Genomic DNA, 20,301 nt, shown 5'->3' on the forward strand with positions numbered 1-20,301 from the left:
GAGCACAAAAAGACTGTAGGAGTCAAGAGGTGATGGACAACTCCAAGAAAACAGTGTCTTCCAAACAAAGTAGGACAGGAGAACACATAAACTCTCAGAGACCATAGCAGTATGCACAGGGCCTACACAAGTTCAATCCAGACTGAGTCCCAGCACTGAGAGAGGAAACTGGAAACAGGCTCCCACTTCTAACCAGGAAAAAAGTCATCAGCAATTGATGCACCCACTGACAAAGGAAAAATGAGTTATCCCTGGTGGATTATCACTGAGTATATTAACCACACTTCAGGGTAGGCCTCATGCCCAGGAGGCCAACACAAAACAAACTCAAAGGTATTTTTGCAAACCTTTTTTTTGTCTCTTTGTTTTGTTTGGGCATTTTTTGTCTTATTGGTCTTTGGTTTGTTTATTTTGACTTTCATTTTTCTGTTTTTGTGGGGTTTGTTGGGGAAGTTATTTTTGTTTGGTTTTGGTCTGTTTTTTAAAGAGAAAAAAAAAGAACATGAAGTTGGGGGGATGAGAGGTGGGGAGGATCTGGTAGGAACTGGAGAAAAGGAAAAATCATGATCAAAATATATTGAATTAAAATTTTTTTCGTTGTGCTCGCTTTAGCAGCACATATACTAAAATTGGAATGATAAAATTGGCCCCTGTGCAAGGATGACACGCAAATTGGTGAAGCATTCTATATTTTAAAAAAAAAATGGAGTATAAACCTAAACAGAGAATTCTCAACAGAGGAATCTAAAATAGCTGAAAGACACTTAAGGAAATGTTCAACATCCTTAGTCATCAGAGAAATGCAAATCAAAACAACTCTGAGATTCCATCTTACACCTGTAAGAATGGCCAAGATCAAAACACAGATGACAACTTATGCTGGAGAGGTTGTGGGGAAAAGGGAACACTTCTGCATTTCTGGTGGGAGTGCAAACTGGTACAAACCCTTTGGATGTCAGTGTGGTGATTTTTCAGAAAATTAGGAAACAACCTTCCTCAAGACCCAACAATACCACTTTTGGGTATATATCCAAAGGATGTTCAACCATACCACAAAGACATGTGCTCAACTGTGTTCATAGCAGCATTATTTGTCATAGCCAGAACCTGGAAACAACCTAAATGCCCCTCAACCAAAGAATGGATAAGGAAAATGTGGTACATTTACACAATGGAGTACTATACAGCAGAAAAAAAATGACATCTTGAATTTTGCAGGAAAATGGATGGAGCTAGAAAACATTATTTTGAGTGAGGTAACCCAGATACAGAAAGACAACTATCACATGTACTCATTCATAGGTGATTTTTAAACATAAAGCAAAGAAAACCAGTCTATAACCCACAATCCCAGAGAACTTAGACAACAATGAGGACACTAAGAGAGACTTACATAGATCTAATCTACATGGGAAGTAGAAAGTAGAAAAAGGTCTCCTGATCAAATTGGGAGCTTGGGGACCTTGAGGGAGGGTTGCGGGGGGGGGGGGGGGGGAGGCAGGGAGGGGAGCAGAGAAAAATGTAGAGCTCAATAAAAATCAATATAAATTTTTTTTCGTTTAGAAAAAAGCGCCCTCTGGATTCCACATACACATGTGTGCACATGAACACATACACACACACACACACATGCATAGATAAAGATCATAAAATCCCATTCCTGTGCACCCAAGAGAAAAGAAAATGCATGTTCACACAAAGAACATGTATACAAATGTGCACAGCAGAACTTTTCATACTAACCAAAAACTGGATAGCACCTAAATGCCACTAAGGGACTCATGTTTGTGGCATGTCCATACAAAAGGAATATTAATCGGCAATAAAGAGGAATAAAGTTCCGAAGGGCACTACCCTGTGAATGAACCTTTAAAAACATCATACACTTGATGGAAGAACTGGGTCCTAAAGTCCGTGGATCTATTTATATAAAGTGTCCAGAAGAAGCCAATCCCAGAGAATCAGGATGTGGACAAGTGGCTGCAGGAGCCAGGGAGGGGGCCAAGGGGCCAGCAATTCTTTGAAGGACAGGAAACCGTTGTAACACAGAGTGCAGGGACTGTTGCGCAATCCTGTGACTACAATCAAAACCACCAGGGCCTGCCTTGAGCTGGAAGAACTATATAGCACACAAACTTACCTTACTATAAATAAACATTAAAAGGATCTAATTGCAGGGGCAATAAAGAAGCACTTTGCTGTTTTAATCTCTCTGTAAATCTAACTCTTAACTCATTAAAGCCTGATGTGTCCCTGCCAGTTGAAAACAATAGAGCAATTTACTGTTGGAACAGAAAAAATATCCAGAAGATGTCTGAACCAGCATCAGAAATTCTTGTAGGAATTCCAGCAGCTTCAGCCCCAACTCTGCCCCAGTGAGTGGGAATGAGGGATATTTCACGGTTTAATAAGGGGCTGGAGAAGACTCAGCAGTGAAGAACACTAGCTGCTCTTGCAGAGGGAGGACTTGGTTTGACTCCCAGCACCCACATGGCAGCTCTGTAACTCCAGTCCCAGAGGATCCAACACCCTCTTCTGACCTCCACAAGCACTAGGCACACACAGGGTGTACAGATAAACATGCAGGCAAACCATTCACAAAGATAAAATTAATCAAATCTAAATAAGCTGTAAGGGATTCACAAGGAGGTTCAGAAGGCAAGAAGTAGGAAAGTCCTATTGGCAACTACAATTCTCCCAGCCTCTGACCCATCACTTGCTCATGCTTACCCCTCTACCCGTGGTTGTTTGTTGATGTTGTTTTCTTTTGCAATCAGTCGTTGAGACTGTTACGTCGCCCAGGCTACGTAACAAAATCCTCCTAGCTCAGTCTCCTCAGAGGTAGGGTGACAGTTACGGTGTCACACCTACCCAGTTTTCATTTTTGTTTTTCCTTTAAAGTTATTGTTTCTGCTGTTGATAATGATGATACTGAGATAGAGTTTCATGAAGCTGTCAGGCTGACCTCAAACTTTTTACAAAGTCAAAGATGACCTTCAACTCCTGATCCTAGAATACAGTGATGTCTTGGATGCCACCCCAAGCACCACATCAACTGGGCACAGTGGTACATGCAAATTATCCCAGCACTCAGGAGGTGGGACAGGAGGGGCATGGATTCAAGCACTCAGGGCTTCCTGCTACACAGTGAAATTCAGACAAGCCTGAGCTACATGAGACCCAGTGTCAAAACTAAAAAAGCAAATAAATGCACACCAAGGACTAGGGAAAGAGTTCAGTGGGTAAAGTGCATACAGCATGGGCAAGAGTAGCCCATACCCACAAAAAAGTCAGGCATGGCAGTACATGCCTGTGGTCCCAGCACTGGAAAACAGAGAGGCATGTCACAGAGGGTCACTGGGCAGTCGAACCTAACTGAAACAGTTAGCTCTAATCTCATGTCAACAAATAAAGTGGAAAGTGATTATAGAGAAGATATCCTGATGAAAACCTTTGGCCTCCACACATACACATGTGCTCACACATACAAAGACTAGACGCAGCACATTGAAGAAAAAAGAAAAGCTGAAGAGACGGCTTGGTCCTGCAGAAGATCTAAGTTTGATTCCCAGCACCCTTGTTAGGTGGATCACAGTCAGCTATAACTCTAGCTCCAAGGGAGAGCCCAACACCTCCAACCTCCCAGGGCTGCACACACGGCCACGTGGGCAGCTGCACATACAGCCACGTGCCCAAAAGGAAGCGCACTGTATAAACTAACAACATGACCGCCCGTAGCACGGCTGAGGGGAAGGTTTTTACTGTAGGTAAGAGAGAGAGAGCAGCCAGAAGTGTCTGGAAGAGAGAAAGTAGCGGACCTGGTCATGAGAGAAACGGGGACACACACACATACACACACACACACACACACACACACACACACACACACAACATAGAAAGAAGGACAGTATAAGAGGATGACAGTGTAGGCAAAGGAGAAACCCAAACAGACCAGGAGAGGGCAAAAGAGAAGAGCAAGAGAGAGCATAGGGAAATAGCAGGGTTGTAAGGAGAACGCGCCGCTGCGGGGAGGAAAGCTCAGGAGCTGGAGAAGGCAACCGAGCTGAGTACCTGTGATACTGAAGGAGCCTGGAGGCCAGCATGCACCTTGGTTTGCCGGTAGGCACCACAGCCATTTGCCCCTCTGCCAGAGATTAAGGGAAATGGCTCCTTTTGATACCGGTAGGCAGCTTCACAACTTCCTGAGGACTGCTGGCTTTTGTCTAGCCATCGGAATTTGGAGAAACAGTTTCTCTGGGCCTGACACATATAATTTAACTTTTTTTAGTTAAACTTTTTTTTTATTTAAGAGCTAAAACCATGGCTCAGTGTGTAAAGGTGAGCTGCCCAGCCTGATGACCAAAGCTCCATTCCCAGGAACCACATGGTGAAGGGTGATGCCTCCAGTGCCCTCTGACTTCGACATGAGCACATACACGTACAGAAGTAAATAAAATAAATTAAAAAAAAAATGACAAAATATAATCTGGCCAGTTTCAAGTACCCAAGACTGTGGATAGGGGCTGCCATAATGGACTGAGCCAAAGACGAAAACGTGTGCCAGCACGCAGGGCAGGCCTTACTGAAGATGTCGTCCTCCGTCGCTCTGCACCTACTGCTCGCGGCAGCGACTCCTGTGAAACCGAGCCTCACTATTTCAGGAGACCTTGGCTGCTGGCCAGTGAGCCCCGGGACCGTGCCCTATCGTGCCCTGCTCCTGGATGGATATTGAAGATGTAAACTGGGACCTTCCCAGTTTCAGGGCAAGCTCTCATCCATTGAGCCACTAACCCAACCCTCAAAACAGAATGCTTCACTGCAAAGAACTGATCTCTGGCTTCAGGAGCCTGAGAACTCTACAAGGAGGAAAAACTAGCACCAGAGCCATAATGGAAGTGTCTTCTTCTGTGGCTTTCTCCCCACTGTGAGAACAGTGGAGGAGATGTGCTGGTAGGAGCGAGGAAGGCAGTGCCCAGCCCGCACATTCCCAAAGTATCGCCCTATGCTCAGAATTTTTTAGTGTCTCTGCTTTCAACCATCACATCCCTGTCCCTTAGTCACAGATGTCTTCAGAACCGTCCCTGGTCCCCTATTCTGGGGCCCTGGTTGTTCCCTTCTGAATTCTTTCTAGTAGTAAAACTGCTTTCTCCTGAGCCAGCAAGAAGGCTCAATGGGTACAGGAGCTTGTAACCACATCTGACAACCTGAGCTCAAGACTCAGGCCAGGCATAATGGAAGGAAGACAGCAACTCCTACAACTGTCCTCTGACCTCTGCCTGTGTATCTTACACACACACACACACACACACACACACACACACAAATAAATATAATACAATTTAAAGATAGATATTGCCTTTAAACTACATGCTTCATGTGTTATGAAAGAGAAATTCGAGGTTTTGTTCAACTACCTAGAGATGGTTCCCACACCTTGCAGGACAGGTGGGGAGGAGGATGACATAAAAACAGGATCTGTGCGAGTGGATGTGATAGAATACTATAAAAAGATACCAAAAGCTCCCATCAGTGACACAGGAAGATCTCCAAGACATGTTGATCAGAGCAAGGTACAAGGGATCCAACATCACCTGCGTGCATGGTAAATAATGAGATGTGCAGCTGACTATGCTAAGAGTATCCCCCTAGAAAGCTAATCAGTGTCCCGGTCTCCATCTTCCAGTGCTGGAGATACCGATGCACACTGCTTCTTGTTTGGTTTTTCCTTTTGTTTTGTTTTACACGAATGTTGATGAACTGAACTCTGGTCCTCACACTTGCATAGCAAATTGTCTTACCAACAGCCATCACCTTGCCTGGGAAAGTTTTCACTACCAAAACTCTTCCTACTTGTGAGTTTGGGCGTTCGAGACCCAGCTCTTTCTTTTCCCAGCTATGTGGTCATAAGCAAGCCCTGACCCTCTCTACACCTATGTCCTCTTCTGAGCAACTCATGAGTCATGAGCCCAGGAAAGAAAATGATATTACCTGGATGCAAAATATGGAGTTAATCTTTTTTGTTTTGTTTCTCATTTTCATGTGTATTTGTATACAGTAAGCATGTATATGTATGTGCATGCATGTTTGTGCGTGAGGAGTTACGTGTACATGTGGAAGCCTAAGGTTGATGTCAGGAATAAAAACTGATCCCTCTTCCAGCTTATTCATTGAGGCAGGGTCTGTCAATCAAACCCAGGCCAGATGACATGGTTGCCTTCTCTCTGCCTTCCCAGACTGGAATGACTAGAGAGCACCTTGAGTTTCTGAGCCTTCTGGGGATCCGATTATCTGGTCTTCATGACTGGTCTCATAGGTGTTTTAAGCAGTGAGCCATCTTCCCAGCCCTAAGATGGTTGATTTTAGCTGTTAATTGGACAGGCTTTGGAATCACCACAGAAAGAAATGCCTAGGCACATCTGTGACGCCGTTTCTAGACTGGGTTAACTGAGGTGGGAGATCCGTGCTAATGTGAGCAGCAGCATCCCAGGGACTGGATCCTAGACTGAACGAGAAGGAGCAGCTGAGCACTAGCTTCTGTCTCTCTCTGCTTCCTAGCTGTGGACGCAATGTGACCGCTACCTCCAGCTCCTGCGGCCACGCCTTCCCGGCCATGATGGACTGTGAGCCAAAATACTCCCCTCATCCTTCCTTAAGTCACTTTCCTCAAATGACTCATGGCAGCAAAGAGACAGGTGACTGACACAAACAGATGTAGGGCTCCTCTTTTATTATCAACAGAGAAAAGGAAAAGCAACGAGGACAAGCATAAGGTGAGAGAGTGATGACAGGCCTTTCCCGCCCAGGCCTTCATCCTTCTGCAATTCCTCACACAGCTGTTGTGCATGCAGACACGTGCGCCCAGAGGACCTCTCAAAGCAAACAAGAGCCAGCAAGTGGTTCCAAGGGTGTCCCTCAGAACTTCTGGAGGCTGGGGAGATGGCTCAGTGGGTGTCCTATTTTCATTCTTGAAAAAAAGCAGCTTAGGGCACAGGAAGGGTTTATTTCAGCTTACAACTCCAGGTTAGAGGTCATCCGTGCAGGAAGGAGGTCAAGGCAGGAACTTCAAACAGCTTACATACACGTGCTTGCTCAATTCCACCTCTCTTACACAGTTCAGGACCCCTGCTAGGGAACGGAGTCACCCACAGTGGATGGGTCTTCCCATATCAATATATTTAAAGCAACCCTCTCCCACATAGGCTCCCCCAGGCCAGTCCAATGTAGACAATTCCTCCTTGAGACGCTTCCCAAGTGACTCTGCGTTGTGTCAAGGTGACAAAGCTATCTGTCACAACCAGTAAAGCACTTTCCCTGAAATGTGAAGACCAGAGTTCAAATCTCCAGCACCTATTTAAATTGTGGATGGGCAAAGTGGCCTCCTACAATCTCAGAGGTCCAAGGAAATATCACAAGAGGGATCCACAGCCAGCTGGCAAGCTAGACTAGCCAAATCAGTCAGTTTTGGGGTCAAATGACAGACACTGTACCAATATGAACAATATAGGACAGACATCTGATATCAAAATCTGGCCTGCACACACACACACACACACACACACACACACACACACATGCACATAAACACATACACAAGTACACAATGCATATTCAAAACCCTAAAGAATTCCCTCACCTCAGAGGCAGAAGACAGATGCTCAACCCTCCAGGGACAGGTTTAGGATGCCAAAAGTCTAGACAGATCCTCGGATTCTGCAGAACTCAGATCTACCAGGGAAGACAGGCTCAACAAAACAGGATTCCACAATGTAGACAAGCAGGCAGGCAGGCACGCACGCACGCATACATACACACACACACACACACACACACACACACACACACACACTACTAGTACTACTAACAGGCCCAGTGTTGTAGTTGTTTGTTCCTTCCTGTCCCAGTGTCAACTTCTCCTACTCTGGACCAGTCAACACAGCTTATAGAAAGCACCGACCCTTTCCACATTCCCACAAAAGCAAAAGAAAAGACTTAGCACAAGTCTCTTTGCACTGCAATGGAGCTGGAAGCCAAGCTACGCCCTTCAGCAGGCAGACCAGAAAATGTCCCCCATTGGAAACAAAACTGATCTCTAAATGCTCGGAATTGTAGGCTGGCAAAATGGCTCAGGGAGTACAGGTGCTTGCCACCAAGTGTGATGACCTCATTTTGAACTCCAGGACCCACAGTGGTGAAAGGAAAGAATCAACTCCCGTAAGTTGCCCTCTGACCTCCACAAGCACCCAGATGCACAAAATAAATAAATGTTTAAAAGTTTTTTAAACTAGTTTGTTAAACAACAAAGAAAGTGAAGTACTCCCTAGCTGGGTCCAACATGTTCAATGGAATTCAAGCCAGGAGTGGCCCAAGCCACTGAGTGAACTTTCCAGAAGGTATAACCAAGAATCTGCACAAGGATGAAAATATTAGCAAAAACAATTGTTTGCATTTCCAAAGAATTCTAGATAGGAAACTGACCAACTAAACTGTCACACCACAGTCATGGGGAGCACCTATGGCCAATTGCTTCTGTTCTTTTCCATGGAACACCCTAAATTGCCTGATAACAGGTTGGGTTCCTCCGAGTGACTGCCCACAATCATTTATTTATTTACTTTTGAGATACTCAGGTAGCCCAAACTGGCCTAAAACTCACCATGTTGCCAAGGACAACAAATTCTTCACATCCTCCTGCCTCCACCTCCTCTGTGCTGGGACAGCAGGTGTAGGTGTAGGTCTTGCTTACGTGGTGCTGGGATGGAACCCAAATGCATGCCAGGCAAGCACTCGACCCACTGAGCGCAGCCCCAGCTCAACTCTGACTCTATCACAGGCAGTCCATCAACTGATTTCCTACTTTCTCCCCGTCACAATCCCCTACATAAACACACACAAACACACACACACAGAGACACACTACATACACAGATACATACCACACACACACAGGCGTGCGTGCACACACACCACATACTTCTTAATCTATGCTCCATACATGAGAGAGGATATGAGGTGGGTGGTGTTTGTCTTTCTGAACCTGGCTTGTTTCCCTTAACATAATGATCTCTAGTTATATCCATCCTGAAAGTGTCATGGTTACATTTTTCTTCAAGGATGCACCTAACTCCAATTTACAGACCATATTTTCTTTGTCCATTGTCAATGGACATCTAGGTTGGTTCTCAATCTTGACTCTTCTGCATAATGTAGCAAGGAACACAAATGGCCAAGTGTCTCAGAGCACAGAGCCTCTCAAAGTGAGACACAGCCTTCATGCCTCAGGGATAAAAGATGGTACCTTCAAAATATGCAAAGGGGTCATGTTAAGCAGCCAGATCACCAACAAAATATACTAAAATGAGCAAACAGGAAGCCAGATATGTCACACACAGAAAAGACAGTTGTAGGCCCCAGATGGAGCTTGGTAGGTAAAGTACTTGCCTAGCATACACAAAGCCCTGGGATCCACCCCCAACACAAACCCGGTGTGCAAGTGTGTGTCTGTAATCCCAGCACTCAGCATGTGGAGGCAGGAGAATCAGGAGTTCAAGACCAGCCTTAGCTACATAGTGAATTTGAGGCCAGCCTGAACTACATGAGATACTGCCTCAAAAGGAAAAACACATACACACATACACACACACACACACATTCACACACAGCGAAAAACACACTTGCAATGATCTCCAGATATGAACACGGCATAAACTGACTAGCTTAGTGTTGAAGGTGCATTGTTACCTTGCTGGTCTGCAAATTCAAAGCTCCAACTTTTTGAGTATCCTCAAATAACCACAAGTGTGTCACAAGAATTAATCTAGAGGTTCCAAATAAATTTCAGCAACTAAGCAGCTTTATAAATCCCAGGGCCTGGGGTTAAGAGGACCAAATATTTCAGTTTTAAGAATTAATGCATCTAATTATAGGACTTTTTCTTTCATTCTGGAAAAAAAAAGATTACAAGGATGGAGGTATGCCATCAGAGAGGTAGCACATACCTGTTATCCCAGCACTCTGAAGGCAGAACAATCACTACAAGTTCCAGGCCAGCCTGGGCTACACAGTAAATGTTTGCCTTAAAAAATTTTTGATTAATAAATTAATTAAAAATAAAAACAGTACTCAGGCGGTGATGGTGCACTCTTTGAATTGCAGCACTCGGGAGGCAGAGGCAGGCAGATCTCTTTAAGTTCAAGGCCAATCTGGTCTACAGAGCTAGTTCCAGGACAGGTTCTAAAGCTACACATAGAAATCGTGTCACAAAAAAAAAAAAAACACAGGGGAAAAAAATACACACCTCTCTATAGGATGGTTTAAAATCTAAAAACAAGACTGGAAAGATGGCTGAGTGGCTAAGAGTGTGTAGGCTCTTGCAGACAACCAGGGTTCAGTTCCAGTACCTGTGGAACTCCAGCTCCAGGGAGACCTCGTGCCCTCTACTGGTCTCCACAGGCACTGCACTCACATGCACAAACACACACAAACAACACATAATTAAAAACAAAATCTTAAAAAAAATAAAAGAATAGGTAACTATATAGAGAAATTAGGTTTGTAGTTGGCATGAACAGAGCAGCACGGGAGGAGCGAAACAGAACGTAGTATAGATGGGGCTGGAGAGATGGCTCCTGCTCTTCCAGAGGTCCTGAGTTCAATTCCCAGAAACTACATGGAGGCTCACAACTATTTGTAGTAAGATCTGGCGCCCTCTTCTGGCCTGCAGGCATACATGCAGACAGAACACTGTATACATAATAAATACATCTTTTTAAAAAAAAAATCCTTAAAGAACATAGTACAGAGAAAGAAAAATCATTTTCTTTCTACCCTTTCATTTTTAGCCAGGCTGGAATTTTGGAATCACAGGAGTGAGAGGGAAGGGGTGAGTGTTTGGGAAAGTGCACAGCTATGCAGGAACAGGTCCACCTGCTCCTCACTAGAAAGAGGGGGAACTCATGAGGGACAGCACTCCAGCTCACAGAGAATCTTCAAACAGCAACAGTCATTCTTTATTTTTAAGTTTTGTTTGGTTGGTTTGGGGGTGTTGCTTGTTTTTTGTTGTTTTGGGGGAGAGTTGGGGGTTTTTTGGATTCTGGTTGTTTGCTTTCTTTCTGGTTTATCTTTTTAGATAAAATCTTATTATATAACTCTGGCTGGCCTGGAACTCACAGAGATCTGCCTGCCTCTACCTCCTAAGTTGCTGGGGGTTAAGGGCAAGCAAGCAACATCACAACCAACTGTTGTTGTTTTAAGTGTGTGTGAGTCTATCTGTCTGTCTGTGCATTCCTTCAGTGACTCCCCCACCCCCTGGAACTGAAGCTACAAACAGTTAAGAGCCTCCTGACTTGGGTGTTGGGAACCAAACGCAGGGCCTCTGGAAAAAGCAACCCTTAACACTGAGCCATCTCTCCAGACCCCTCCTTCCCCCTTTGTTTTGAGACAGGTTCTCCCTCATATAGCCCAGGCTGGCCTTGACTCCCTGGGTAGCTGAGGATAACCTTAAGTTCCTGATCCTTCTGTCTATACCTCCCCAGTGCCGGGGTTAGCAGAGTACACGACCATGCCGGGTGCAAGCAGCACTATGGATAGAATCCAGGGCTTCACGCACACCATGCCTAAGCAAGCACCTTACCAACCAAACCACATCCCCACTCCCCAGGACAGTATTTTTTTTTTTTTAATGACTAGGGGAAAGGACTTTGAGTTCTCATGGTGGCAAGTTATAAGCAGGCAGATGAAGGACAGATAAATGCTAGTTAGTGAAGTTTATTAAATAGGAGGCTGGGGATGTGGCTCGATTGCTACAGTACTCACCTGGCAAAGCAAAGCCCTCGGTTCGATCCCCAGCTCTGCATAAACCAGGAGGGATGGTTCACACCTGCCATGCCAGCACTCAGGAGGCAGAACCAAGAGGACTGAGAGTCGAACATTCTCTCAGCTACATAATGAAATTGAAGCCAGCCTGGGTCACATAAGACCCCGCTCCAAAACGGAAACGAAGAAAAGAAAGAAAGAAGTTAGTTAGAGGGGAAGAAGGAGAAGGTGGGAGAAGGAAGTGGAAAAGGAGATGAAGTATAAAGAAGAAAGGGAAGAAAGGAGAGGGGGAAGAGGGAGAAAAGAGGGAGCAGAAGAAAAGGGAAGAAGGAGGGAGGTGAGGGTAGAAGGTGGTGCAGAGGGCTGGGGCGATAGCTCAATGGCAGGGCACTGTGTACCATGTTCAAGTTCCTCCGTCTAACCCCAGAACCAAAAAACAAAACAAAACAAACAAACAAAAAAATAGCATGATCCAGAAAACCGTGGATGAAAAGCTGAAGTGTAAATATTTTGTTGTTGTTGCTGTTACTACTTAACTCCCTAAGATTAGGGCATGAAAGGAGTGTCAAGAAGGAGTACACAAAGGTGTGTGGTCCTGTGCCAATAAAACTTTATTTACAAAACCAGTAAATTTAGCACAAGCACCACAGTTTACTGACCCCTTTTTGTCGAAAAAGACTTAGACTAAATGGAACTGACACAGTGGGTCAGGAGAGGGGTGAAGGGCAGGCAGTCTTCACACGGCACACGGGAAAAGAAAAGCTTACCCCAGCTGGAGGGGGGTGCAGAACACAGGAAAGCCAGCCACAAGGGAAAATGCCTTCCTTGGGCAAGGACTTTGCCAGGCCCAACAGACAAGACAGCAAGAGTGTGACAGTATGTCCCTAAGGAGAATAACAGAACTAGAGGTCAAAAGTGAAGACGGAGTTTAGAGTATATTGAGTATAGGCTAAAGAGAGAAGGGCTACAGTGGGGTGAAAGATTCTAAAACTAGGAGAGAAGGAAAAGCACAGCCTCTTCAGGCAAGTGTTAGAGACAATCTGTCATGATTGGAGCTATTTTTCCTGGTTACAACTTAAGAGACAATCGGGTACCACAGGCATCAAGTTAGCAGAGACCAAGGGTGTCCACTAGACACATCAACAGAGCCAGGGCAGCCCCTACAATCCAGAATAAGCCCACCCCAAGTTTTGAAGCTTGCTTGGGGTCTAGCAAGATAGCTCAGCAGGTGATCCCTGAGACACATGTAAAGATGGATAGAAAGACCTGATTGCACAAGGTTGTTCTCTGGCCTCCATAAACATGCCCTGACACAAAGGAGCACACACAAACACACATGTGCACACAGCATGCACTCAGGCAGGCATACATATACAAAACAAATAATTTGAAAATTAATTTTAAATTAGAATAATTAATAAGGTGGAAAGCAACTTAGGAAGGTACCTGGTATTGGCCTCACTCACATCCACTCACACACATGAACACATACACACACACACACCTCCAAAGGTCAACACGACAGATACCCCTAAAGCTCAGAAGGTTCCAATTGTTGCCATTGCACACTGCCGTGTCCTTAACTTCACAGTCCTCAGAGGGCTATCTCAGCCCAGAGCCAGCCTGATCAAGGAAAAAAATGGAAGAGCTACCCACTGCTTAGTTGAGCCCAGCTACCAAGAGTCCACTGAAAGATGAACTGAGTACCCCGCCCTTAGGGACACCTCCCCCCATAAAGACCCATTCCTTTCTTAAACACCGCATAGGTCCTCATCACCACCGCCACCCCCCAATCCCAAGCATGATGGATGGACCTTACAGAGTCAAGTTCTAGAAAGTTCCTCACCCCACACCAAGCCTCTAAGAGGCATCAGGACTAGTTTATTTAACAGAATTTTGTTAACGATTACCCCAAAGCAGGGGCGGGAGCTTCCAACCCAAAAGAGCAAGTGTTTGTTAAGAAATCCAGTACAAGGGCAAGCGAGATGGGTAATGGTGCTTGCTGCCAAGCCTCATGACCTCCATCCAATTTCTAGGACCCAGACTGGAAAGAGGGAACCGACTCCAGAAAGCTGTCCTCTGACCCCAACACTGAAGCTGTGATATACGCATGCTGGCCCCACATACACACAATTTTAATAAATAAAATTAAATTTCAAAAATAAGGAAACAAAAGATCTGGACATAATGGTGCCTGACTTTGATCTTCGCACTTTGGGGGCAGAGGCAGGCAGGTCTCTGAGTGAGAGGGCAGCCTGGTCTACACAAGGAGTTCAAGACTACACAGTAAAACCCTGTCTCAAGATGAGCGATTAATTAATTAATTAATTTAATTAAAAAAAAAAAACAAGGAAACAAAGAAACCCAGTAGGCAGGCAGGTAACTGCCGTCCTAGCCAAGTGGCCTGTCGGCAGCCTTTATAAACCTGCCCTTTCTTCTCATGCAGAAACAGATGGCTACTGCTTTGAAGGCATGTGACAAAGACTCACTGAGATCATGTTTACAAAGTATGGGGATTTTCCAGGAAATAAAGGATTTTTGTTTTTCTTGTTGTTGTTTGAGACAGGATCTCCTGTAGCCCAGGCTGGCCTCAAACTCACTACGTAGTCCAGAATGACCTTGAACTCCTGATCCTCCGCCTCCACCTTCAGAGTCCAGTGACAACCAACGGGGTGTACGACCCCACATCTAGTTTATGCATGTCAAGGAATGAAACACAGGGGCTTCGTGCATGCTTGGGAAGCACTGTACTAACTGAGCCATGTGCTTGGCCAGGGAGTGCCCTAATAGTGCACACTTACTGCATAAACTCCAATGTCTTCGTACCTGTATGCCATTACGGAAAAAATACCTATACAGACCTGCAATTCACTAGGCACTACTCAGGCTCTGACATCAGTGAGGAACAAATACAAGGCCCTGTCCTTGTGAACACGGCCTGTATACAAAAAGCCACAGAAGCTCCATTTCCTGAGCACAGGAAGTACAGGTACAGATGAACAATTACCAAAAATGCAAAAACAGAACTCAAGGAACCAACTTGTGTGCCCAAGTGCACAGCGCTACACACACAAAGTAACCCTACCTCCTTAAGGCAATTCCAAGGAGTCTCTGGGAGCAACCTAGGTGATCCCAGGAGCCTTGGGGAAAAGCATAGGGGATCCCAGGAGCCTTGGGGAGCAGCATAGAGGATCCCAGGAGCCTTGGGGAGCACACACACACACACCTCCCTCATTCACAAACTGCAGTTCCTCCCCTCACTGACCCCAAACGAACTGCTTTTCCTTCCTTCCTTGACCCCTTCCTCACTGTAATTAATTTCCTTTTGCGGAGGAATCTGAGCCAGTAATTCAGAAGATATTTTTCATTGTATGTGTTTTGAAACAGATCTAACATTGCCCGGGCTGGCCTCAAACCCAGTATCTGGACTAGCCTTAAACTCACCATCCTCCTACCTTGGCCATAATCAGACACAGAAAGCTAGTAAGGACGACCTCAGAACAAGTGAGGTAACACATCCTAAATGTGCCTCGCTTTAGCCCTCTCTGAAATGGGCATGCAACAATTTTGGCCTCCAGGGGACACTGGGAGGTTCTAGAGAAATGAGCTAAGGACCTGGAGGCTCATAATCATTCTAATTATAACCATCCCGAAAGCTGTCCCTACTGCTACTATGATTGCTGCGGGCCGAAGGTATGTAGAGTTTGCCACTAGACATCTGGAAGTAGAGAATTATAAACATAGCAACCATGATCTTACACGCAGGGTGTCGATTCTCCAACAAGTGTCTTCCATCAGTGAGGTCACCCTGGCTTTGGCTTTAAACCCTTTACGTGTTTGGCTTCCTAAATCTGTTGTTAACTCTATTTCCTTAAGGCGACCCCAAAGAGCATGGGGTGGGAGGGCAGGTTTGGGTATAGAGAAAAGAACAAACACGGTTGAGAGGCACAATGGGGACAGACACCCAAAGGCTGGGCGGGCACTAGGGCAAGGTTCCTCAGACCCGAGTTGGGTACATGCGGGGTGCAGAGCCACAAGTCCAGCGGGCAAAGGCCAAGGTCAGCTGGCTTCTGCAGGGCCAGAGCCACCAAATTCACTACTACCCCTTCCCCAGGGGAAAGACGATCAGTCTTTAGGTAGAGGACTCTACACAGACTAAGGGCGTCCTCAACCCTCAGTCCTTGGGGAGCTCTAAGTTGGCCTGGGGAAAAAAAGGGATGTCCACAACCCTTAATCCTCAGTGGAAGGTCTATAGGTCTATATTGCTGGAATGGTGAGATGGGTGTCCATAACCATGGGTTCTTTGGGGGGGCGGGTGACTCTAAGTTGTATGGGGCGATGGGAGAGGTGTCCCCAACACTCAGTCAAAGGGAAGAGTTCTCTAGGTTGGCTGCGGCGGTGGAGAGGGGTGTTCCTGACCCTCACTCCTTAGGGTGGGGGCTCTAAGTTGTCTGGCGCGATGGGGGGAGTGTCCCCGACACACTGATTTCACCCCAGACTTACCCTCGCCAGGGTACAGGTGGCCGGCTGCGCCCACCAGCAACGCGGCCACGGCCACCAACAACGGCACAGCCGTTGTCTCACGTCGTTTCCCGGAGCCCATGGCTGTAGAAGCGCAGGGACCCCGGCGATCAGAGCACGCCACGCCGTCCCGCTGGGGACATAGTCCGCGAGGAGGTCGCCGGAGAGGCTCTAGTGGCCACGCGTCCGTCTCTTCCACGCCGGTAGCTCGCGGGCTGCAGCTCTCCAGGCGAGAGGGCCCTGGGGACAGCCCCGGGAAGAGCACAGAGGCCTCGGCTTCAACCAACGAGGTGGCGCGGCCCGCAGACTACGGCCCCGGGTCACCCAGGCCCGGTCCCGTGCCTGCAATCGCAGGGTCCAGAGCTCACCGCCGTGCGCCCCCTTTCCAGGCCTCCTGTTTCTTCGCCCGGTGCAGCTCTGGGTGGGTCGCGTTCTGCGGAGTCTGAAACAGAGGGACGCGCGAACGGGCGGGCACCTGGGCTGGTGGCGGCGGCGGGAGAGAGGGCTCGACTCCGGCCCGTAAACAACGCGGCCCGTCAGCTGGGCCCCGCGCGGGCCGAGGGAAAAGGTGGCGCGGATTGAAGCTGGGAAGGGACTGTGCGCTCAAGTGAGGCCCGCGGAGGGGGGTGGGGGGGAAAGCCAGCAGAGCGCCAGGAGGCGTGGCCAGAGCTTGCAATGCCCCGCCTCCTCGTCTCCTCGTGTGGCGCCCCCAGCTTGGGAGGCCCGGGGCGCACCTCAGATTCTCCCAACTCCGACACCCCAAAATGCCTATTTAAAAAAGGCTACGACTTAAAAGCTTGGAAATGTCCCCAGATATTAGTCTGACATGAATGCCCGAAACAGCTCTGGGAATCCCACGTCAGATCTCGGGAGCTGCCCAGCTCCGCGCCTGACTCGAACGCCCCCAAATAGCCTCGAGGTTCCAGTTTAAATATCTGGGGCGCCCCAAATCCTCACCCGACTCGAACATCAATAAACAGACTTGAGGTTCCAATATAAAAGCTCGGAACGTCCCAGATCCTCTTCTGACAGCAGCAAACCCAAATAACACCAAGGTTCCAATTTAAAGGTCTGGAGCGTGCTCCAGATCTCCGCCTGATCCGGACACCCCAAACAGGCCCGAAATAACTATTTAAAAGCCTGGAAGTGTCCCCAGATTCCTCGGGACATGAACACCCCAAACAACTCTAAGACCCCAATGTCTTACTCTAACGCCCTCCCAAATATCCCTATGACTTCGATGGCAACATGGGTGCCCCCTAAGGTGCCCCCAGATGCAAGACTCAACCAAACAGACCCTGTCTTTACATTTTTCACTATTTTTGTCTCCTATGGAGAATTCACTTTAATTCTTTACTCCTGACTGTTTTTTTCTTTGCAGCCTCTAGGATTAATGCCTGGCTGGATTTCCCCGGTCGTGGATCTCTCTAGGAGCTAGTGGGCGCCCCACAAGTTCCCTCCCCAATGAGCTTCCTCCCAGCAGCGTGACCCACACCAACTTCCAGGACACAGCCACGTGTCCACAACGCTGGCCGCCTGTGTTCCCTGGCCTGAGCCCCTCTCTACGCAGCACTGGATTCCAGGGAAAAACAATAAAGAAATGACTCCTAGAAGAACGTAACAAGACTTCTAGAAAAACTCTGGAAACTTCATATAGGACCCGGATAGCTGTATTCCGTTTTCAACATGCATACCTGTAGGTGGCTGTATAAATGTCTAAAAATGTTAGTCATTTACTAACAGTCCTGCTCAACCATCTTCAGTCTAGCCCTGTCTGGACATTCTAAATATGTGAAGTCCAGAGGCCTCTATCCTTCACTTCCGGTGTCCATTCGGATAGATTACCACCATATCTGGAGCTGATGGTCTATGGTTTAATAATATCTGTAAAAAGCAAAAATAAAAATAAAATAGCAAGCAATTGAAGACACTCAAGATCAACTTTTGGCAGAGAAAGAGAGAGAGAGAGAGAGAGAGAGAGAGAGAGAGAGAGAGAGAGAGAGAATCTGGAGTTTGAACTTAGCCTGGAGCACATGAGATCCTGTCTTTAAAATAAAACAGTTGGGACGACAAGATGACTCAGCAGGTAAAGGCACTTGTTGCCAAGTCTGAAGACCTGAATTCAACCACCCTAAGGTCCCACAGGGTATGCACACACATACTAAGTAAATAAATAAATGTAAGTGCTTTCAAAATTACTTTTAAGTGGTAGCCTAGAGCTGTGGTTCCTTAGTAGAGCACTTGCTCAGCATACATGAGACCCTGGGTTTAACCTGTAAGACCAAAAAACAAAACCCTTACTAAGAACTGGGATCATGGTTTTTGCATTATGCAAATGCACTCCTTCCTTATCGCCTTACCCCAATTTTGCCCCCACTGTCACTCCTCCTCGCTGAGTCTCTGCTCCAATGAGCATTCTCCCCTGACTAGAGTTTGCAAACGCCTTTCAGTCCCTATACTCCCTTCCCCAGTCCTTTCCATCATGCGCATATCCCTCTGTGAAATTTTTATTTATTATCTTGCATATCGTTGCTTATCAGTCTGCCCCTGCACACCGTGCCTGACATACGTATTGGCTAATAAATATTTGTTCAGAGGAAGAATCAACAAGACCCTTGTAATAAGGGATTCTCAGTAAACAAAATCAACATGGTATGTTTTCTTGTAGACTGCATGTATGTCCTGTGTTCTGTGTCGCAGCAGGAAGTAGATATAAAAGTATCTGCGGAGGAAATCCTTGGATGCTGAGATCTGAAGAGAAGGATGCCAGCCAAAAGAAGCTGGGAGAAAATGTCCTCCTGGAGTGAAGGGCTTATGTGGTGGCCGTGGGGCTTTCGGGTGCTGTGAGTACAGAGAGGGGAGAGAGAACTCGATGTCATGGGTAGGAATGAGAAGGTGCAGATGCTCAACCACCACATCAGGATGTGCTTGATTTGTGTGTTTATGTGTACATGTGTGCACCTGTGACTGTAGCATGTTTGGGTATGCGTGTGCAAGCGCACCTGTGCTTCTACAGGCCACACAGGTGAACATTGGGTGTCTCCCTACATCAGTCTACAACCCTTTTTTTTTTGAGATAGGATCTCTCCCCAAGCCTGTAATTCACCAGTAAGCCAGTGAGCCTTGGGGATACTTTCATCTCTGCCTTCCAAGCACTGGGATCGCTGGTTTGGACCACAGTCCGTGTGCCAGTTTTCTATATGAGTTCTGGGGACCTCAGCTCAGCGCTTCATTCTTAAAAGACCAACACTCAGCCATTTACTCAGAGACTGGTTTGTGCTTTTTTTGTTTTTTTTTATTTTCTTATTTGTTTGTTTGCTTGTTTTGCTTGTTCACTTTTGAGATAAAGTCCCACTGGATAGCCTGGGTTAACCACCTGCCTCTGCCTCCCAGGGTTCGGGACTACAGGCATGCACCACCACGTCCAACCTTAATTTTATTTATGGGGCTGGGGAAGAGCATGAGCAGATGCCAAAACCAGAAGAGACCAGAAGAGGAGTGGTGTTCACTGGAGTCAGAAACCATGCTGACAAGCTGGACAACCTGAACTAAGTCCTCAGGACCCAGATAGTAAAAGGACAGCTGACTCCCACAAGTTGTCCTCTGACCAGCACACACACACACACACACACACTAATTAACACTCACACCAGGTGGGCACCAAATGCTGAAAGCAACATGCTAGGAGTATGAGCCAGTGCTTTCCAGAGACAGCCAGACTGCAGATGACTTGACCTTAGTCAGTGAGGACACTGCAGTGCTGGAATGGCATAGATCATGAGCCACACTGATCTTCGACTGTCTTAGATCCCGAATAATCATCTAGCTTAACTTCTGCCCCTGACCCAAGGAACAGATAAACTTTAAAGAATAAGCCATTCTCAGCACATCTCCAGCTTCCACCTACCCTAAGGCTAAGAATGCTGTAGACCGTCTCACACCCAAAGAGATTTCATTTTGTTGTTGGGG

General features: G+C 46.7%; 1 protein-coding gene, 1 long non-coding RNA gene and 1 pseudogene across 4 annotated transcripts in view; 2 read left to right on the top strand and 1 right to left on the bottom strand.

The window, feature by feature from the left end:
* Positions 1–16,894, bottom strand: part of Insr (insulin receptor) — a 134,821-nt gene extending 117,927 nt beyond the window's left edge. For all 3 annotated transcript variants that reach the window (XM_085685286.2, XM_085685285.2, XM_085685284.2), the window contains exon 1: positions 16,315–16,894. In XM_085685286.2, coding sequence (XP_085541412.1) covers positions 16,315–16,414 — 100 coding nt within the window. In that variant the 5' untranslated portion in view covers positions 16,415–16,894. The remainder of the gene's footprint in view (positions 1–16,314) is intronic.
* Positions 600–695, top strand: LOC125396974 (U6 spliceosomal RNA; annotated as a pseudogene).
* LOC146895559 (uncharacterized) lies at positions 15,460–18,530 on the top strand. Its single transcript, XR_015000515.2, has 2 exons — positions 15,460–15,504; positions 17,714–18,530. It is a non-coding gene; the product is annotated as an uncharacterized LOC146895559 (long non-coding RNA).
* The last annotated feature ends 1,771 nt before the right edge of the window (positions 18,531–20,301 follow it).

This window comes from Myodes glareolus, chromosome 2 (genome assembly GCF_982192425.1).
Source record: "Myodes glareolus chromosome 2, mMyoGla1.1, whole genome shotgun sequence".
In the NCBI taxonomy this organism is placed as follows: domain Eukaryota; kingdom Metazoa; phylum Chordata; class Mammalia; order Rodentia; family Cricetidae; genus Myodes; species Myodes glareolus.